Below are 18,697 nucleotides of genomic sequence, written 5' to 3' on the forward strand. Positions count from 1 at the left end.
GACCTCTCTACACACAGAACCTCCTGGAGGCCAGCTATGGGCACCAGCCTTGGCAGGCCTCTGGCAGAGCCCAGGCTGCTGGCGCTCTCTCTGCAGCTGCTCCCTGCTGGCCTGGCTGGACAGAGTCCTCACCACCACTGGGGTCACCTCTGTGCTGGTCACAGCTCACTCAGACCTTCAGGCAAATGGGTTGGGTCCTGCCTCTCTCCCAGGTGTCTCAGTCTCTGCAAAACTCAAAAACCTCAGAGGACTTGCAGCCTGAGGGGTGTCACACTCCTTGGAGTCAGTAAACACCTACAGATTCACCGCAGCAGTGAAAGGACTGCTTCGCCACAGAGATTTGATTTACTCCTAAGTAATTGGAAGGGATGCCAAGAATGGGTTCCTGATGGTGGGACTGGAGGCCCTCTGCTGACCTAGTTAACAGAGGGCTAGGGCTGGGTGTGCTCAGCCCCTCAAGGTTCTAGGCCCATTTGGGACACCCCACCAGAACCTGCCACAACCTGCCACATGGTGACAGCTACCTAAATCCCAGAGGCTCTTGAGCTGGAGAGCAGACCTCTCAATCCCAGCAGGTCCCCCGCACAGACCCCATAACCCTAGCCTGCCTTCAGAGTACAGTTGGTGGCTGTGTATTCACGGATGGTGTCGTTCACCTGAGGTCTCTGCCCTGTGACCCCAAGGGAGTCCTGAGGGCAGATCCCAAGTCTATTTCGTCCACCCCTCCTTCCCTAGCAGCGGGTCCAGGGCCTGGCCTGAAGTAGATTCCCACGGAGATACTGGTGGGATGATGAAGGCAGCCAGGCGGCAAGTGAAAAATGCACTTCCTGCATGTGCTGGCTCCTGGGATTGAAGTGTTTGAGGAAGTGAAGTGAAGTGAGCGTTCCTCTTGCGGCTGTGTGTCCTTGGGCCGGGAGCCTACCCTCTCTGAGCATCGAGGTCCTTGTCAGTAGAATGGGGCATCCTCATAGCTTGAGGGGTGGTGTGTGAAAATTGTGCTATTGTGTTACTTTAATGATTTTTTTTTTTTGAGGTAGAGTGTCCGTCTGTCGCCCAGGCTGGAGTGCAATGGTGCTACCTTGGCTCACTGCAAGCTCCGCCTCCCGGGTTCACACCATTCTTCTGCCTCAGCCTCCCGAGTAGCTGGGACTACAGGCGCCCGCCACCAGGCCCAGCTAATTTTTTTTTTTTTGTATTTTTAATAGAGATGGGGTTTCACTGTGTTAGCCAGCATGGTCTCGATCTCCTGACCTCGTGATCCACCTGCCTTGGCCTCCCAAAGTGCTGGGATTACAGGCGTGAGCCACTGCGCCCGGCCGATTTTTTTTTTTTTTTTTTTTGTGGAGACAGAGTCTTGTCCCAACGTGCAGGCTGGAGTACAGTGGTGCGATCTCAGCTCATTGCAGCCTCTGCCTCCTGGGTTCAAGTGATTCTTCTGCCTCAGCCTCCCAAGTAACTGGGATTACAGGAGTGTGCCACCGGGCCCGGCATATTTTTCTATTTTTAGTAGAGATGGGGTTTTGCCATGTTGGCCAGGCTGGTCTTGAACTCCTGACCTCAGGTGATCCGCCTGCCTCGGCCTCCCAAAGTGCTGGGATTACAAGCATGAGCCACTGTGCCCGGCCTACTTTAGTGATTTCTTAGGAGGACAGAGGGAACGGGCTGGCAAGGCAGGCTTGGAATGTGTTTTGGGATCGAGTGCCGGTTTCTGTCTGGCACTGGCGTTCTCTGTGGGGCCACGATGGACACACTGCTGAGGTCAAGCGTGATTCGTCTCGCGCTGTGCCTGGCAGTCTCATTGGAAAGTTCTGTAGACACTGTGTGGACGGGGCTCTTCCCGGCCAAGCCCTTGGGGACCTTCCAGGACTGTGATTTCCCCACTGTGGCTGTTAAGTAGGGACCTTTTGTGAAGTGGAGTCTCTGGTCCCCTCCAAGTCATAGCTAGAGAGGGACTCGGGCATCGCCAAGCCTGGCTGATTATTCACTGGATGAGGAGACAGGCCCAGAGAGGGGCAGGAACCTGCCCGAGGTCACCCAGCAGGCCCCAGAGGTTTTGGTCTCGGATTCTCCCGCTCATCCCTGGATGTAGTGCTGCTGCGGGTGTGGGGCTGTGCTGGGGGCTGTGGAGAGCAGGGGGCTTGTGCCAGGACCCCAGTGAGCCAGTGGGGGTGGCGCCCTTGCCGTGGGGCAGACTGTTGGTACAGGGCGGCCATCCACTGGGGTGCGGGGAGGAACAGCTTCCCTGAGGGGGAAGTGGCGGTGCTGTGTGACCTGGGCCTTGAAGGACAGGTCCATTGTCAATAGAACATTTTGGGAGTGGAGCCTAGAGGGAGAAAATTTGTTGAAATTCAGAGATTCCCCTCCCCTTGCCAGTACACATCAAATCAGACGCCTCTGACCAGATCTGAATTTGGCTCTCAGAGATTTCCATTGTAGCTGGGCACCTGGGGAACCTTCCAAGTGCTGCCTCTGCCTCTCCCCAGCGTGCCTGCCTCAGTTTCCCCAGCCCTGGGCCCGTGTCTCTGTCGCCATCACCTGGGCGCCCTCTAGTGGAGGAATCAGATTATGCACTCCGGGGCTTGGAGCAGGAGTCAGGAGGGGCTCCTGCCCTTTCTTGAAACGTTGGACGCTGGGATCTCTGCATTCCTCCTGGCAAGAGCCAGAGCCTGGGCACAGGGGACTGTCTGTTGTTTGAAGGCTGCAGCCTGGCAGGGCACTCAGGAGACCTGGCAGTTGGCTGCAGGGCCAGGTCTAGGGGCCAGGGCATCAGGGAGGCTCTGGGCTGGTTCAGCCCCGGGCCCCTTTGCAGATTGTGACCTGGGCCCCTGTGCAGGGGCCATGGCCACAGGACGCTGGGAGGAGTCTCTGACCCTGACCTTCTTGGCTCTGTGCATCGTTGAGACCAGAAAGGTCTGGAACAAGCGAGTAGATGATGCCCTAACCTAGGAAGGGAGCCACATCCTGACCCCAGCAACCTCGGGAAGCATCTGTCAGGATTATGGGGCACCCTGGGGGCCCCAAGTCTGTGTGGGCCTCCACTTGCAATTTCTGCAGGAAGCTCTGATAAAGCCCAACTGGGGGTCCTAGGACACAGTCAGAAATGCTGATGCCGCCGTGTGTGGAGCCCTGGGCCCTGGGGGTCAGGAGCATGCGGAGGGTAGGCCACGGGGGTTCAGAAGAGAATCCCGTAACCCCCACCCCCTAAACTGAAGCCCACTTGAGGGCCATGGCTGAAAGGTCAGGGGGTCTCCATGCGTCCTGTGGAGTGGGTGGTGAGGAGTCCTTGGGTTTGCACGCAGCTGGGCCTGAGCGTCGGGACCCCGTCCACAGCTGCTCCCTGGGCCCTGCTGCTCAGATGTCCTCAGAGTGTTGCTGTGGCCACCGAGGGAGCCCGAGTTGAGCTTCTCTTGTGCTGGTCGTATGCTGTCAGGTCACGCTGGTGAGTTAGGCAGGGCACAGATGCCCGGCGCAGAGAGAACTTTCCTTGGGGATTTAACACATGCAGGGCTTGAGGGGTGGCATATCCTGCCCTCAGCTAGAGAGGGGGCTTTTATTTGAGACCAGAATCACTTGAGCATCCTCCTGTCCCCAGCTGTGTCTAGCCTGTCTGCAGGGACATCCTGAGAGGACCAGGCTCTCCCCTCATCCACCTGCCTAAGTGCCACTCTGAACCCTGTTCACCTGTGCCGTGGAGGGGCGTGACCTCAAGCTGCTCAGCCAGCAGCAGGCTTGGCCCTGGGGGGCAGCAGAGACCCAGGTGGCTGTGGGGTGGGTGCTTTGTGGCATGGTTCTGAAACTTATTTGGAAGTGTGTGAACAGTGCCTTGCCTGTTCTCTGTGGGACCCTATTTAGAAACGAGGTCTGAGTTACTGGGGTTCATCGCTATGTTCTGATGGCCCAGCTGTGTGGAGGCCGCGGTGGAGCCCCATCCAAGGAGCCAGGGCCCTGAATCTAGCTGTGACCAGAACGCATGCCCCAGAGGTGCTTCTCGTCTCGCACCTGTGTTGCCTGGTGTGTCAAGTGGTCGTGAAACGCTGTGTCCGGTCTTGGTGTTCCTGAACGTGCCCCCGGGGCTCAGGCCTCAGAACCAGGGTTTCCCTTCATCTCGGTGGCCCGAGAACATCTGGGCAGTTGAGCAAAGAGGGCGATTCACTTGACGGGTGCATCTGGCCCTGCCTAGGAGCCCCCCGGCACGGTGCTGGGGCCTGAAGCTGCCCCCGGGTGGTGGAGGAGAGGGAGAGATGAAGTGGCATCGAGCTGGGCAGGAAGGGTGAGCCCCTGCAAGGTGGGCGTGCTGGGGATGCTGAGCAGCACGGTAGGAGCTGGGTCTGCAGCCTGGTACCCGGCTGGTTGGGGCCAGGTTGTGGTTGGGGCTGGTTTGTGGCCAGGAGAGGGGCTGGCAGGAGACAAGGGGGACTGTGAGGCAGCTCCCACCCAGCAGTTGAAGCCCGATGGCCTGGCTGTGTGGCTGTCAGCTGCGTGCATAACCTCTCTGTGCCTCAGATCTCTCATCTGTAAAATGAGGAAACAAACAATGCCAGCCTCCCAGAGCTGTCGTGAGGATGAACGAGTGACCATGTAGCATGGGCTGGTTGTGTGTCACCTAACATCACCAGCCTTTGCAAGGAGAGCCCTGGGGGCCTGGCTGAGTCTTTCCCTTGCCCAGCCCACCCCAGGCCTAGTCTTGTGCCTGCTGCAGGCCCTTGACCCCTGACCCCACTGCATCTGTCTCCACAGGAGCCGAGGAGGTGCTGCTGCTGGCCCGGCGGACGGACCTACGGAGGATCTCGCTGGACACGCCGGACTTCACTGACATCGTGCTCCAGGTGGACGACATCCGGCATGCCATTGCCATCGACTACGACCCACTGGAGGGCTACGTCTACTGGACAGATGACGAGGTGCGGGCCATCCGCAGGGCGTACCTGGACGGGTCTGGGGCGCAGACGCTGGTCAACACCGAGATCAACGACCCCGATGGCATCGCGGTCGACTGGGTGGCCCGAAACCTCTACTGGACCGACACAGGCACGGACCGCATCGAGGTGACGCGCCTTAATGGCACCTCCCGCAAGATCCTGGTGTCGGAGGACCTGGACGAGCCCCGAGCCATCGCACTGCACCCCGTGATGGGGTAAGGCGGGTGGGGGCTGGGGCCTGGAGCCAGGGCCAGGCCAAGCACAGGTGAGAGGGAGATTGACCTGGACCTGTCATTCTGGAACACTGTCTTGCATCAGAACCCGGAGGAGGGCTTGTTAAAACACTGGCAGCTGGGCCCTACCCCCAGAGCGGTAATTCAGGAGCTCCAGGGCAGGGCTGAAGACTTGGGTTTCTAACAAGCACTCCGGTGGTCTGGTGCTGCCGCTGGGTCCATGCGTAGAAAGCCCTGGAGACCTGGAGTGAGCCCTTTGTTCCCCTGGCTTCAGTTTCCTCATCTGTAGAATGGAACGGTCCACCTGGGTGATTTCCAGGATGTCAGTAGTGACAGTAAAGGCAGCCTCTGTGACACTGACCACAGTGCAGGCCAGGCCTCTTTTTTTTTTTTTTTTTGAGATGGAGTCTCACTGTGTCGCCCAGGCTGGAGTGTAGTGGTGTGATCTCAGCTCACTACACCCTCTGCCTCCTGGGCTCAAGTGATTCTCCTGCCTCAGCCTCCTGAGTAGCTGGGATTACAGGCGCCTGCCACTGTGCTCGGCTAATGTTTGTATTTTTGGTAGAGATGGGGTTTCACCATCTTGGCCAGGCTGGTCTCAAACTCCTGACCTCAGATGATCCACCTGCCTCAGCCTCCCAAAGTGCTGGGATTACAGGCGTGAGCCACCGCTCCCTGTCAGGCCAGGCCTCTTTTAACACTTTGCACGCCATGGGTCTTTTCATCCGGGGGGTAGGTACAGTTGTACAGTTGAGGACACTGAAGCCCAGAGAGGCTCAGGGACTTGCCCAGGGTCACACAGCAGGATGTGGCAGGTGTGGGGCTGGGCCTGGCAGCGTGGCTCCAGCTTTCCAGCATAGAAGTCTGTGAAAGCAGAGAGTTTGTTGGTCGGTAGGGGAGCCTTTCTGAGACCTGCCCCAGCGGCTCAGAGGGTAGTAGCCAGGGGCCTTCCTGGGGGCTCATAACCCAGAACACTAAATGGGAAAACCCTGATGGAGGAGGCGCAGTGGAGCTGTGGGTGCCGATGGGAAGTCCCAGAGGAGCTGGGAGGTCAGTAGTGGTGCTGCCCTCTGTGGAGCACTTAGTGCGCACCAGGTGTGTTTCCAGGTTCATGGCCCTGGGACCTGAAGTTCAGAAGGTGAAGTAACTTGCCCAGGGCGCCCGTTGGGCAGCGGCGGGCAGAGGATTTGCGGGCTGTGGAGCCTGTGCTCGTGGCCCGGCCCTGGGGTTTGTGAGTATGCTGGCCGGGGAGGTTTTCCTGCAACTGGACTGGTGTCTAGGAGCCAGCATGTCAGGCAGCAGGCAGCGGGAGCACAGCAGGCAGAGGGCGGGGCTCCAGCAGCCCTCCGTGGACCCTGGGGCACGGAGGCATGTGAGAGAGGGCTGCTCCATGGCAGTGGCTGAAGGGCTGGGTTGTTCCCCGAGGAGGGCGGATGAGGGTAAGAAGTGGGGTCCCCAGGGGCTTTAGCAAGAGGAGGCACAGGAACTGGTTGCCAGCTACAGTGAAGGGAACATGGCCCTGAGGTCAGGAGCTTGGTCAAGTCACTGTCTACATGGGCCTCGGTGTCCTCATCTGTGAAAGAGGAAGGGACGGGGAAGCTGACTCCAAGGTCCCTCCTAGCCCTGGTTTCATGAGTCTGAGGATCCCGGGGAAATGGGCTTGGCAGTCTGACCTGTGAGGTCGTGGGGTCCAGGGAGGGGCACCGAGCTGGAAGCGGGAGGCAGAGGGGCTGGCTGGCTGGGTCAGACACAGCTGAAGCAGAGGCTGTGACCTGGGGCCTCAGAACCTCCACCCCTGAGCTGCCACCCCAGGATCTGGGTTCTTTCCTTGGGGGGCCCCAGGGAACAAGTCACCTGTCCTTTCCATAGGGGAGCCCTTCAGCTATGTGCAGAAGGTTCTGCTCTGCCCCTTCCTCTCTCTAGGTGCTCAGCTCCTCCAGCCCACCAGTCAGATGTGAGGCTGCCCCAGACCCCGGACAAGGTCATTTCTGTCCACTGACCTTTGGGATGGGAGATGAGCTCCTGGCCCCTGAGAGTCCAGGGGCTGGTGCGGGAAGCCTGCGCAGGGTGGAAGTGGGCTTCCCTGTCCCAGGGGAGCCCCCAGGCACTCAGGTCACTGGGCTTGCTGCTGGCATGCTCAGTCCTCCAGCACTTACTGACACCAACATTTACAAACACCAACATTGACCGACACCGACATTTACCGACACTGACATTTACCAACGCTATTTACCAACACTGACATCTACTGACACTGGCATCTACCAACAGCGACATATACCGACACTGACATTTACCAACACTGACATTTACTGACACTGACATTTACCGACACCGACATTTACCAACACTAGCATCTACCAACACTGACATTGACCGACACTGGCATTTACTGACACTGACATTTACCGACGCTGACATCTACTGACACCAACATCTGACACTGGCATCTACTGACACCGACATTTACCAATACCAACATTTGCCAACATTGACATTTACCAACACTGACATCTACTGACATGGCATCTACCAACACTGACATTTACCAACCCCAGCATCTACTGACACCAACATTTACCAACACTGACATTTACCAACATCATTTACCAACACCGACGTTTACCGACACTGAAATTTACCAACACTGAAATTTACTGACACTGACGTTTACCTACACTGACATTTACCGACACTGGTATTTACCGACACTGATATTTACTGACACTGATATTTACCAACACTGACATCTACTGACACTGGCATCTACTGACACCAACGCCAGCATCTACCAACACCGACATTTACCAACACCGACGTTTACCGACACATTTACCACCATTGACATTTACCGACACTGACCATTTACTGACACTGGCATCTACCAACACTGGCATTGACCGACACCGACATTTACCGACACCAACATCTACCAACATTGACATTTACCGACACTGACATCCACTGACATGGCATCTACCAACACCGACATTTACCAACACCAGTATCTACCGACACTGACATTTACAAACGCCAGCATCTACCAATGCCGATATTTACCAACACTGACATTTACCAACACTGACATCTACTTACACTGGCATTTACCAACACTGACATTTACCAACACCGACATTTACCAACACTGATATTTACCAACACTGACATCTACTGACACTGGCATCTACCGACACCGACACCAGCATCTACCAACACCAACATTTACCAACACTGACATTTACCAGCATTGACATTTACTGATACCGACATCTACTGACACCGACATCTACTGACACCGACATTTACCAACACCAGCATCTACCGACACCGACATTTACCAACACTGACATTTACCAACACCAGCATTTACCAACACCGATGTTTACCAACGCCGACGTTTACTGACGCCAGCATCTACCAACACCGACATTTACCGACACCGACATTTACCGACACTGACATTTACTGACACTGACATCTACCGATACTGGCATCTACTGACACTGATATTTACCAATGCCAGCATCTACCGACACCGACATTTACCAACACCGACATTTACCAGCACCGACATTTACCGATGCCAGTATTTACTGACATCAACATTTAGCCATGTGATGGGGGCCAGCTTGGGGACAGGCCTTGTTCTTGGCACTGGGGATGCTGCAGAGACCAGACAGACTCATGGGGTCATGGACTTCTGCTTCTTCTCCAGCCTCATGTACTGGACAGACTGGGGAGAGAACCCTAAAATCGAGTGTGCCAACCTGGACGGTCAGGAGCGGCGTGTGCTGGTCAATGCCTCCCTCGGGTGGCCCAACGGCCTGGCCCTGGACCTGCAGGAGGGGAAGCTCTACTGGGGAGACGCCAAGACAGACAAGATCGAGGTGAGGCTCCCGTGGACGTGTTTGATCCAGGAGGCCTGGCCCTGCCCGGCTGTCCTTGGGCTCCCGAGAGGCCAGGCCTGGCCACCCCCTGCAGTCAGATGTATGTATCAGCGAGGCACCGATGGGTGCCTGTGCTCTCCTATTTGGCCACATGGAATGCTTGAGAAAATAGTTACAATACTTTCTGACAAAAACGCCTTGAGAGGGTAGTGCTACACAACGTCCTGTGGTTACGTAAGATGTTATCATTCGGCCGGGCGCCTGTAGTCACAGCTACTTGGAGACTGAGGTGGGAGGATTGCTGGAGTCCAAGAGTTTGAGGCCAGCCCGGGCAAAGGGGACACAGGAATCCTCTGCATTGCTTTTGCCACTTACTGTGAGACTTAAGTTATTTCACAATACAAAATTAAGACAAAAAATTAATCACATATCCACTGCCTTGCTTAAGACAGAAGACATGGGTGTTGTTGAAGCCAGAGGCAGCTGCTGGCCTGAGTTTGGTGATTGGTTCCCAAGCAGTTGAAGGCAGTTTTGTCTTTCCATAGATGTCTGTTCTCCCTATGCTGGGTGCAGCCTTGCCCTGCTGCTGTGGTCGGGATTCAGTGGCCTTGTCCCGTGGACAGCCTTGCCCTGCCACTGTGGTCGGGTCTCACTGGCCTCGTCCTGTGGACGCAGCCTCGCCCTGCCGCTGTGGTCGAGTCTCAGTGGCCTCGTCCCGTGGACGCAGCCTCGCCCTGCCGTGGTGGTCGGGTCTCAGTGGCCTCGTCCCGTGGACGCAGCCTCTCCCTGCCGCGGTGGTCGGGTCTCAGTGGCCTCGTCCCGTGGACGCAGCCTCTCCCTGCTGCAGTGGTCGGGTCTCAGTGGCCTCGTCCCGTGGACGCAGCCTCGCCCTGCCGCGGTGGTCGGGTTTCAGTGGCCTTGTCCCATGGGTGTGCTTTGGCAGCTTGCTTTTTGCTCACTTATGGAGCCTCTCTTGAGCTTTTTTGTTTGATTTTGTTTGATTGTTTGTTTGTTTTTGTTGTTGTTGCCTAGGCTGGAGTGCAGTGGCATGATCTCGGCTCACTGCAACCTCCGCCTCCCGGGTTCACACCATTCTCCTGCCTCAGCCTCCTGCGTAGCTGGGATTACAGGCACCCACCACCACGCCCGGCTAATTTTTGTATTTTTAGTAGAGACGGGGTTTCACCATGTTGGCCAGGCTGGTCTGGAACTCCTGGCCCCATGTGATCCACCTGCCTCGGCCTCCCAAAGTGCTGGGATTACAGGCGTGAGCCACTGTGCCCTGCCTCTATTGAGCATATTTTGAGGTGCTCTTGGTGCCAGTGGTATGTTAATTACATGTGTCCCCATCACACCATCGTCACTCATTGAGGTGACATTGGTGCCTCTCCTCAGAGTGGATGCCTCCCTCTGTTTCCAGCAACTTCTGAAGGCTTTTCCTGAGCCGCATCAGTCCTCGTTGACATCACCATTGGGGTCACCTTTGCTCTCCTCAGGGCTCCCAGAGGAGGCCCGAATCAGGCAGCTTGCGGGGCAGGGCAGGATGGAGAACATGAGTGTGTGTCTGTGTTGTAGGATTTCAGACCCTGCTTCTGAGCGGGAGGAGCCTCAGCACCTTCAGGGTGGGAACTGAGGGATGGGGGAGGCTGAGCGGACGCCCTTCCCACGAAAACCCTAGACGCTGACCATTTCCTGCTGGAGCTCCTTGTAAATGTTTTGTTTTTGGCAAGGCCCATGTTTGCGGGCCTCTAAGGATGATTTGCCTTCACGCATCCCCGCTACCCGTGGGAGCAGGTCAGGGACTCGCGTGTCTGTGGCACACCGGGCCTGTGACAGGCGTTGTTCCGTGTACTGTCTCAGCAGTGGTTTTCTTGAGACAGGGTCTCGCTCGCTCACCCAGGCTGGAGTGCAGTGGCGCGATCACGGCTCACTGTAGCTGCAATCTCCCTGGGCTGAAGTGATCCTCCTGCCTCAGCCTCTGAGTAGCTGAGACTACAGACACGTACCACCACACCCAGCTAGTTTTTGTGTATTTTTTGGGCGGAGATGGGGTTTCCCCATGGTGCCCAAGCTGATCTCAAACTCCTGAGGCACAAGCGATCCACCTGCCTCGGCCTCCCAAAGTGCCGGGATGACAGGCATGAGCCGCCACACCCAGCTCAATGATTTTCTTTATTGTGGTAAAATAAACATAGCACAAAATTGACGATTTTAACCATTTTAAAGTGAAGAGTTCAGACGGGGCGCCGTGGCTCACGATTGTAATCCCAGTACTTTGGGAGGCTTAGGTGGGCAGATCACCTGAGGTCAGGAGTTCGAGACCAGCCTGGCCAACATGATGAAACCCAGTCTCTACTAAAAATACAAAAATTAGCTGGGCATGGTGGCAGGTGCCTGTAATCCCAGCTACTTGGGAGGCTGAGGCAGGAGAATTGCTTGAGCCCAGGAGGTGGAGGTTGCAGTGAGCTGAGATCACGCCACAGCACTCCAGCCTGGGCAACAGAGCAAGACTGTGTCTTGAAAAATAAATAAATAAAAATTTTTTAAAACGTGAACAATTCAGGGCGTTTAGTATGAGGACAATGTGGTGCAGGTATCTCTGCTACTATCTACTTCTAGAACACTTTCTTCTGCTCTGAAGGAAACCCCATGCCCGCCGGCACTCACGCCCATTCTCCCCTCTCTCCCAGCCTCTGTCAACCACTAATCTACTTTCCATCTCTGGGGGTTCACTTCTTCTGGATGTTTTGTGTGACTGGAATCCTGCAATATGTGGTCCCTGCGTGTGGCTTCTTTCTGTAGCATCGTGTTTTCCAGATTCATCCCCACATTGTTGCACGTTATCAGAACCTCATTCCTGACTGGGTGCAGTGGGTTAGGCCTGTAATCCTAACACTCTGGGAGGCCAAGGCGGGATGATCACTTGAGGCAGGTGTTTGAGACCAGCCTGGCCAGCCTATCAAGACCCCAGCTACCAAAAAATTTTAAAAGTTAACTGAACGTGGTGGTGGGCACTTGTGGTTCCAGCTACCTGGGAGGCTGAGGTGGGAGGATCGCTTAAGCCCAGGAGGTCAAGGCTGCAGTGAGCTATGATCGCACCACTACACTCCAGCCTGGGCAACAGTTGAGCAAGACCCTGTCTCAAAAAACAAACAAACAAAAGTTCCTTCCTTTCTGTGGCTGGATGACATCCCATTGTATGGCCAGAGTACATTTTGTTTGTCCATTTGTCGGGTGGTGGGCAGTGGTTTCCACCTTTTGTCTCCCATGAAGAATGCTGCTATGAACATTTGAATGCAAGTTTTTGTTTGAACACCTGTTGTGAATTATTTGGATGTATGCGTAGGGGTAGGATTGCTGAGTCCTATGGTAATGTTAGGTTTGACTTACTGAGGAACCATTAAACTGTTTTCAACAGTGGCTGTGCCGTTCTGCATCCCCACTGGCAGTGTGTGAGGGTTCTGACTTTACCTCCTCACAGATGCTTCTTTTCCATTTAAAAAAATATTCGGCCGGGCGTGCTGGCTCACGCCTGTAATCCCAGCACTTTGGGAGGCCGAGGCGGGCGGATCGCCTGAGGTCAGGAGTTGGAGACGAGCCTGGCCAACATGGTGTAACCCCGTCTCTACCAAAAATATAAAAATTAGCCAGGCGTGGCGGTGGGCACCTGTAATCCCAGCTACTTGGGAGGCTGAGGCAGGAGAATCACTTGAACCCGGGAGGCGGAGGTTGCAGTGAGCCAAGGTCACGCCACTGCACTCCAGCCTGGGCAACAAGAGTAAAACTCCATCTAAAATAAAACAAAAATAAAAATAAATAAAAATGTATAAAAACATTCATCACAGCCAGCCTAGTGGGTGTCCCGTGTGGCTTTGCCTTGCATTTCCCTGATAACTAGGATGCTGAGCGTCTTGTCCCAGGCTTGCCACATCTCAGCACTTTGAGATACGTCGCACAGTACCCATTTGCGAACGAGAAATGAGGGTTAGGGAACAGCAGCTTGTGTCATGTCACACAGCGAGCAGGGGGTCTCCGGGCCATCTGACCCCACAGCCGACCAAGCCCCAATCCTTACCGCCTCCTAGTGTTGTGGATGTAGCCCAGATTTTTCAGATGAGAACACCAAAGCTCAAAACAGGAGCGTTTTGTCCACATTGGATACACGATGTCTGTGGTTTGGTCCCGAAGTCACTTTATATCTCAGTGGTCCAGACTGGAGTAGGACAGGGGGTTCTGGGGAATGGGGAAGGCGTCTCAGGTGAAAGGAAGGAATTCCAGATTCTCCATACTGTCCTTGACAAGTTAGGAGACTCAGAGGGTCTGGCAAAGTCAGACAAAGCAAGAAGAGAAATGCAGTCAGGAGGAAGCGACGCTGTCCAGGAGCAGGGGGGTCACAGGAGCTCACCCCCAGGAACTGCACTTGCTGGGGCCTTCATGTCACAATGACGTGAGCACTGCGTGTTGATTGCCCACTTTTTTTTTTCTTTTTTTTTTTTGAGGCAGAGTCTTGCTCTGTCGCCCAGGCTGGAGGTTGCAGTGAGCCGAGATCGCACCACTGCACTCCAGCCTGGGCCACAGAGTGAGACTCCATCTCAAAAAAAAAAAAAAAAAAAACACAACCAACCGAGGAATTGAAAGTGGGGGTGTCACAGTAGCAGAAGGGGGGTCGTGGAGCAGGCCACCCTGTGGTCGCACACTGGAAGTTCATTACCTGACGATTTGGAGCTCATCACTGGGGGCCTAAGGAGAGATACTGAAGGATGAGGAGTGATGGCGCGGGGCACGGGTGTCTTTGGTGGCCGGAACTTGGGGACTGCTGGGGTGCCTCACTGCAGGCCTTCTCAGGGCCCTTCACATGCTTAACATGGGCTGTTTCTAAGAGGGGGATACATCGCATAAGCGTTCTCAGACTACCTCATCAAGTGTCCCGTTCGTTCCCCGCTGTGGCCCTGCTGGCGCACTCTCTGGGAATGTGCAGGTGGATGCCGAGACCCGCCCTGCCATCCACCTGCACGTCCAGAGCTGACTTAGCCTCGAGATTCCTGCCGGCACCTCCTGCCGGGGGACACCTCGGATGTGCCCATGGAGATGCTGTTTCTGTGTTTTCTGCTGGAGTTTGGTGCGTCTTTTCCTCCTGCAAGTGGCCACCGCTCCTGGGTATGTCCTCAGGCTTGTGCGAGTCATGACCGCTTCTCAGGTCCTTGCCCAGCGCCAGGAGCAAACCCTCCTGGCACTTTGTTTAGAGATGGATGCGCCAGTGTTCCTGCTGTGGACCCCCGTCTCACATGAGGGTCTTGGGCCTGCAGGCTCATTCAGCAAACACCTGCTGAGGATGCAGTGTGTGCCAGCTGCGTGCCAGGCAATGGCAGGGACAGTAGCAGCTTCTGGGGTTGTGGTGGCTTCTGGGGACTCTGGAGACAGCTGAGGTGGAAGGAGCCACGGCTCCTTGAGGGTGCAGTTGGACTCCAGGTGGAAGGGATAGTTGGGGGAGGTATAAATGGGGTCAGGGAGGAGACACATTTGGAACAATGGGAACATTTCTAAGATGCTATGTCGGGAGGCAACGAAGTGGCCAACCCAGGTGCTGAGGAGCCCACACCAGCGCTGGACGTGTTTTGCCGCTCACCTTTGCTGGGGAGTGGTGGGAGAGGATTCCGTTCCACGCGGTGATGTGCACAGCTGGGCTCTGTGGATCTGGGCGCTGGGAGGAAGGTGCTTTCTGGGGGGCTAGCCGGGCCCTGCCTTTAAACACACAATCAGGCTCCAGGTTTTCAGCTCCCAGTGCATGAGAGGACTTCACAGGCAGCTGTGGCTGATCCCTTGATGAATTGGGAGAAGAACAAAGGTCTATGAAATGAGGTTTCATGTAGATGAGATGGCGTTAGAGACGCCCACAACAGATTTACAGAGTGGAGCAGAGATGGTGGATAGGTCTGGGAGGCCCTTCCTGCTGGCCTTGTCTGTGACAGCTGTCCTGGGAATCAGCTTCCAGGCCGCCCCAGCAGCCTGACTGACACATACAGGGGTTTTAGCCCCATCCTGCGACCAGCTGTTGCCATCATCAGTGACGGCTGGGAGTGGCGGTGGCTCCAGCCCTGAGCGCCTTCCCCACCTGCTGGGGCCCACCCAGGGCAGTCCTGACACCTGCAGGTTGCTTGGAGCCGTATTCGAATCCTGCCCCACCGCGTGTGAGGCCCAAATGGTCGTGGGCTGAGGTCCCCTGGATGCAGGCCCACCTCCCTTCTGCTTCGCATAGCTGCCTTTTCTCAGCGTTTTTCCAGCCTCCTGGGCTAGGAATTCCAGTGTTGTGCTGGCTTTGCCCCGGGGCATCTCCTTAGCCCTCTTCCTGAGTCTAGAGCCCGGGAGTTGGAAGTTCTGGCCCCTGGGACACCTGCAGCCACACTCAGCTTCTCCTGTGAGCCTCCAGCATGTCCCCTCAGGACCAAGCCCTCACATTCTTGCCTCCCCGCCCACCTGGGCTCAGCCAGGGGAAGGCCTGGCTGGGAGTGTCTCCCCTCTGCCCTGCCCTTCTCCCCTTTACCTTGCCCTTCTCCCCTTTACCCTGCCCTTCTCCCCTCTGCCCTGCCCTTCTCCCCTCTGCCCTGCCCTTCTCCCCTCTGCCCTGCCCTTCTCCCCTCTGCCCTGCCCTTCTCCCCTCTGCCCTGCCCTTCTCCCCTCTGCCCTGCCCTTCTCCCCTCTGCCCTGCCCTTCTCCCCTCTGCCCTGCCCTTCTCCCCTCTACCCTGCCCTTCTCCCCTCTACCCTGCCACGGCTTTTATATCCTGTGCCACAAGATACAGCTGTGTGTGAAAGTGGCAGGGTCTGGCATCTCTGCGGGTCTCCGAGGCCCACGCTCCAGTGCTGCTCTTCCCACCCGCTAGCCGTGCCCTCACGCTGGAGGGACAGCCCAGCCTTCTCCCGAACCCCAGCCCCGTGTGCCCAGCTGCCCCCAGCCGTCTCCCCTGGAAGCCTGGGTCACTCCAGCCGTATGCCATGGTGGGGACATCCTGCCTCCTAGCCTCCCAGGGAAGGTCCTCTTTCCAAATGGCAATACCTGGTCCCTGCCTGGAGGCTGGAAGCTGTGGCCCTTCCATGCCCCTCCAGGGTCTGTGCACTCGGTTGTCCCAAGTTCCCATCAACGTCGTCATTGTCACCATCATCATCATTTTGCTTGTCTGTGAGCCGACCTGGTCTCCCAGAGCAGAGACCCTCTGAGGTCCAGCCTGAGTTGGGGTCTCAGTGTTGACCCCTGACGGGGACTCGGGACGTACCAGGTCTGGGTCAGGAGTGACCCCCAAACCTCGTGCCCTTTGACAGGCACCCCTGACTTTTGACATCACTCACAGGGGGAGTGATGGGACAGGGTCTGTTGGCTGCACTGTGCTCCTAGGGATCTGGGGAGAGGCTACACCCCTGGGCTTTGACACTGCAAAGTCGTGTGTGTGTGTGTGTATGTGTGTGTGTGTGTGTATGTTTGCGCGCACGCACGTGTGTATAAGATCTTTTTTTATTACATGAAGCAAGATAACTGTTGCCGTTTCCTTCTGGGTTTTGTGTTTGACAGAGTGGGGTACTTCTTCCCTCAGACAACAGAACTCTCCCCTTTAAACGCGTGCTGTCAGAGGGTGGGTCTTGGGCTCGTGTCTGTTTGCACAACCAAGTCAGAGGGTTCTTCGTAAAAACATTGCACAGCAGGCGACTGTCCAGAGTCAGCCTGCAGGACGGCAGCAGCCCTGCCCCTCAGAGCACAGCTAGGGTGGGCTGCTTTGGGATCTCCCGTCCTTCCCTCCCACCTGGCAGCCGGCGGCCGGTACATTCCTTGGTGTACTGGTCAGGGGGGCACGCTCCTGCTCTGCTTACCCTGGGAACAGGACAGAAGCTGGCAGCTTGGAGAGGACGGGGCTGGACCCTTTGGTGGCCTCTGGCTGGACCATCTCATTGTCCTCAGACACAGCCTCTCAGGTCTAGTTTCATTTCCTGAAAAACAAGTGCACAGAACTCCTAGAGCAGGAGTTGAGAGCTACGGCCCCCGGGCCAGATCCAGCCCTGCTCCGGTTTTCACACCATGCTCAAGCTGAGTGGTTTTTACATTTTTTAATTACTTGAAAAAAAGATCAAAAGGAGGTTTCATGACCCATGAAAATTATATGGAATTCAAATTTCAGTGTCCATAAATAATTCTTGAGACAGGGTCTCGCTCTGTCACCCAGGCTGGAGTGCAGTGCTGTGAGCATGGCTCGCTGTACCCTTGACCTCCCAGGCTCAAGCGATCTTCCTGCCTCGGCCTCCTGAGTAGCTGGGACTACAGGTGCATGCCACCAAGCCCGGCTAATTTTTTTTTTATTTTTAGTAAAGACAAGGTCTTTCTATGTTGCCCAGGCTGTTCTGGAACTCCATCTTGGCCTCCCAAAGTGCTGGGATTACAGGCTCGAGCCATGGATCCCAGCCTGTTTTTGTTTTTTTACTGATAAAGTTTTGCCGGGTGTGGTAGTGTGTGCCTATAGCGATTTGGGAGGCTGAAGTGGGAGGATTGCTTAAGCCCAGAAGTTTGAGGCTGGGCTCAAGTGATCAGGAGGTGAACTATGATCATGTCATTGCATTCCAGCCTGGGTGACAGAGCAAGGCCGTATCTCTAAAAAAATATATTTAAAAAGCATTGGGTGGGGTGGCTCACGCCTGTGGTCCCAGCTACTTAGGCAGCTGAGGTGGGAGGATCGCTTGAGCACAGGAGTTTGAAGTTGCAGCGAGCCAAGATCGCGTCACTACACTCCAGCCTGGGTGACAGAGCCCAGACCCTGCCTCTTAAAAAAAAAAAACAACAACAACGTGTATTGGAACACAGCCATGCCCATTCAGTCCCGTGCTCTCCACGCTGCTTTCTGCTCCAGAGACCCTTATGGTCTGGAAGCTGAAAATATTTTCTATCCTTTACAAAAAGGTTTTGCCGACCTCTGTCCTGGAAAATTCGTCTCCCAAGTTCTCTTCCGGTGCTGGCGTTCCTGGGTGTCCTAAATTTGGCCCCTGTTATTTCTGAACTCTGTTTTGGCCCTGTTCCCTCCCAGGAGCCAGGACGGGCACGTTCTCTGTGTCTTGTCCCCTGACGCTCAGAGGCTTGGCTTGGCTGGGGCACTCTTGGAAAGATCTGGCTCCAGGAAAGGCGGAGGCTTCCTGAGTCAGCCCAGAGGGAACCTCCCCCAGGTCTTGGGGAGGCCTGACCCAGCAGAGTGGCTTTTGCAGATGGGTTGGACCGGTCAAGGTGTGCTGAAAGTTGTCCTCAAAAGGCCACTTTGGGATTTCCTTCCTCCAGTATTAGAGCAACTGAGAACTGTTCATTGCGAGCCTGATGTTTTCCAAGTTGGCGGGTCCACAGGGTGTCCTGGGATTCTGGAATCTGGGTGGAAAATAGGGGGCTTGGGGGAGTGTCCCGGGTTCTGGAATCCAGGTGGAAAGTGGTGACGTTCAGGGAGTGGCTTCTGAGCCACCACTGGGGTCTCTGTAGGAGCCTCTGCCCATCCGGGAGATTGTGCAGGCCCTGCCGGCCCAGAGCCAGTGTCTTGTGCTTGCCGAGGCTACAGCCAGCCCCAGCCGGGTGGAACAGCCACGTTGCCTCCTCTCACTTTGTTTTGGGGCCACCTGGGAGTGTGGAGCAAGGGTAGAGA

At 55.9% G+C, this 18,697-nt stretch overlaps 1 protein-coding gene across 4 annotated transcripts in view; it reads left to right on the forward strand.

The window, feature by feature from the left end:
• Nucleotides 1–18,697, forward strand: part of LRP5 (LDL receptor related protein 5) — a 141,058-nt gene that overhangs the window by 72,225 nt on the left and 50,136 nt on the right. For all 4 annotated transcript variants that reach the window (XM_063644165.1, XM_063644144.1, XM_055270611.2 and 1 more), the window contains 2 exons: nt 4,738–5,134; nt 8,868–9,039. In XM_063644165.1, the coding sequence (XP_063500235.1) occupies nt 4,738–5,134; nt 8,868–9,039 (569 nt within the window). The remainder of the gene's footprint in view (nt 1–4,737; nt 5,135–8,867; nt 9,040–18,697) is intronic.

Source organism: Symphalangus syndactylus, chromosome 1 (assembly GCF_028878055.3).
Source record: "Symphalangus syndactylus isolate Jambi chromosome 1, NHGRI_mSymSyn1-v2.1_pri, whole genome shotgun sequence".
Classification (NCBI taxonomy): Eukaryota; Metazoa; Chordata; class Mammalia; order Primates; family Hylobatidae; genus Symphalangus; species Symphalangus syndactylus.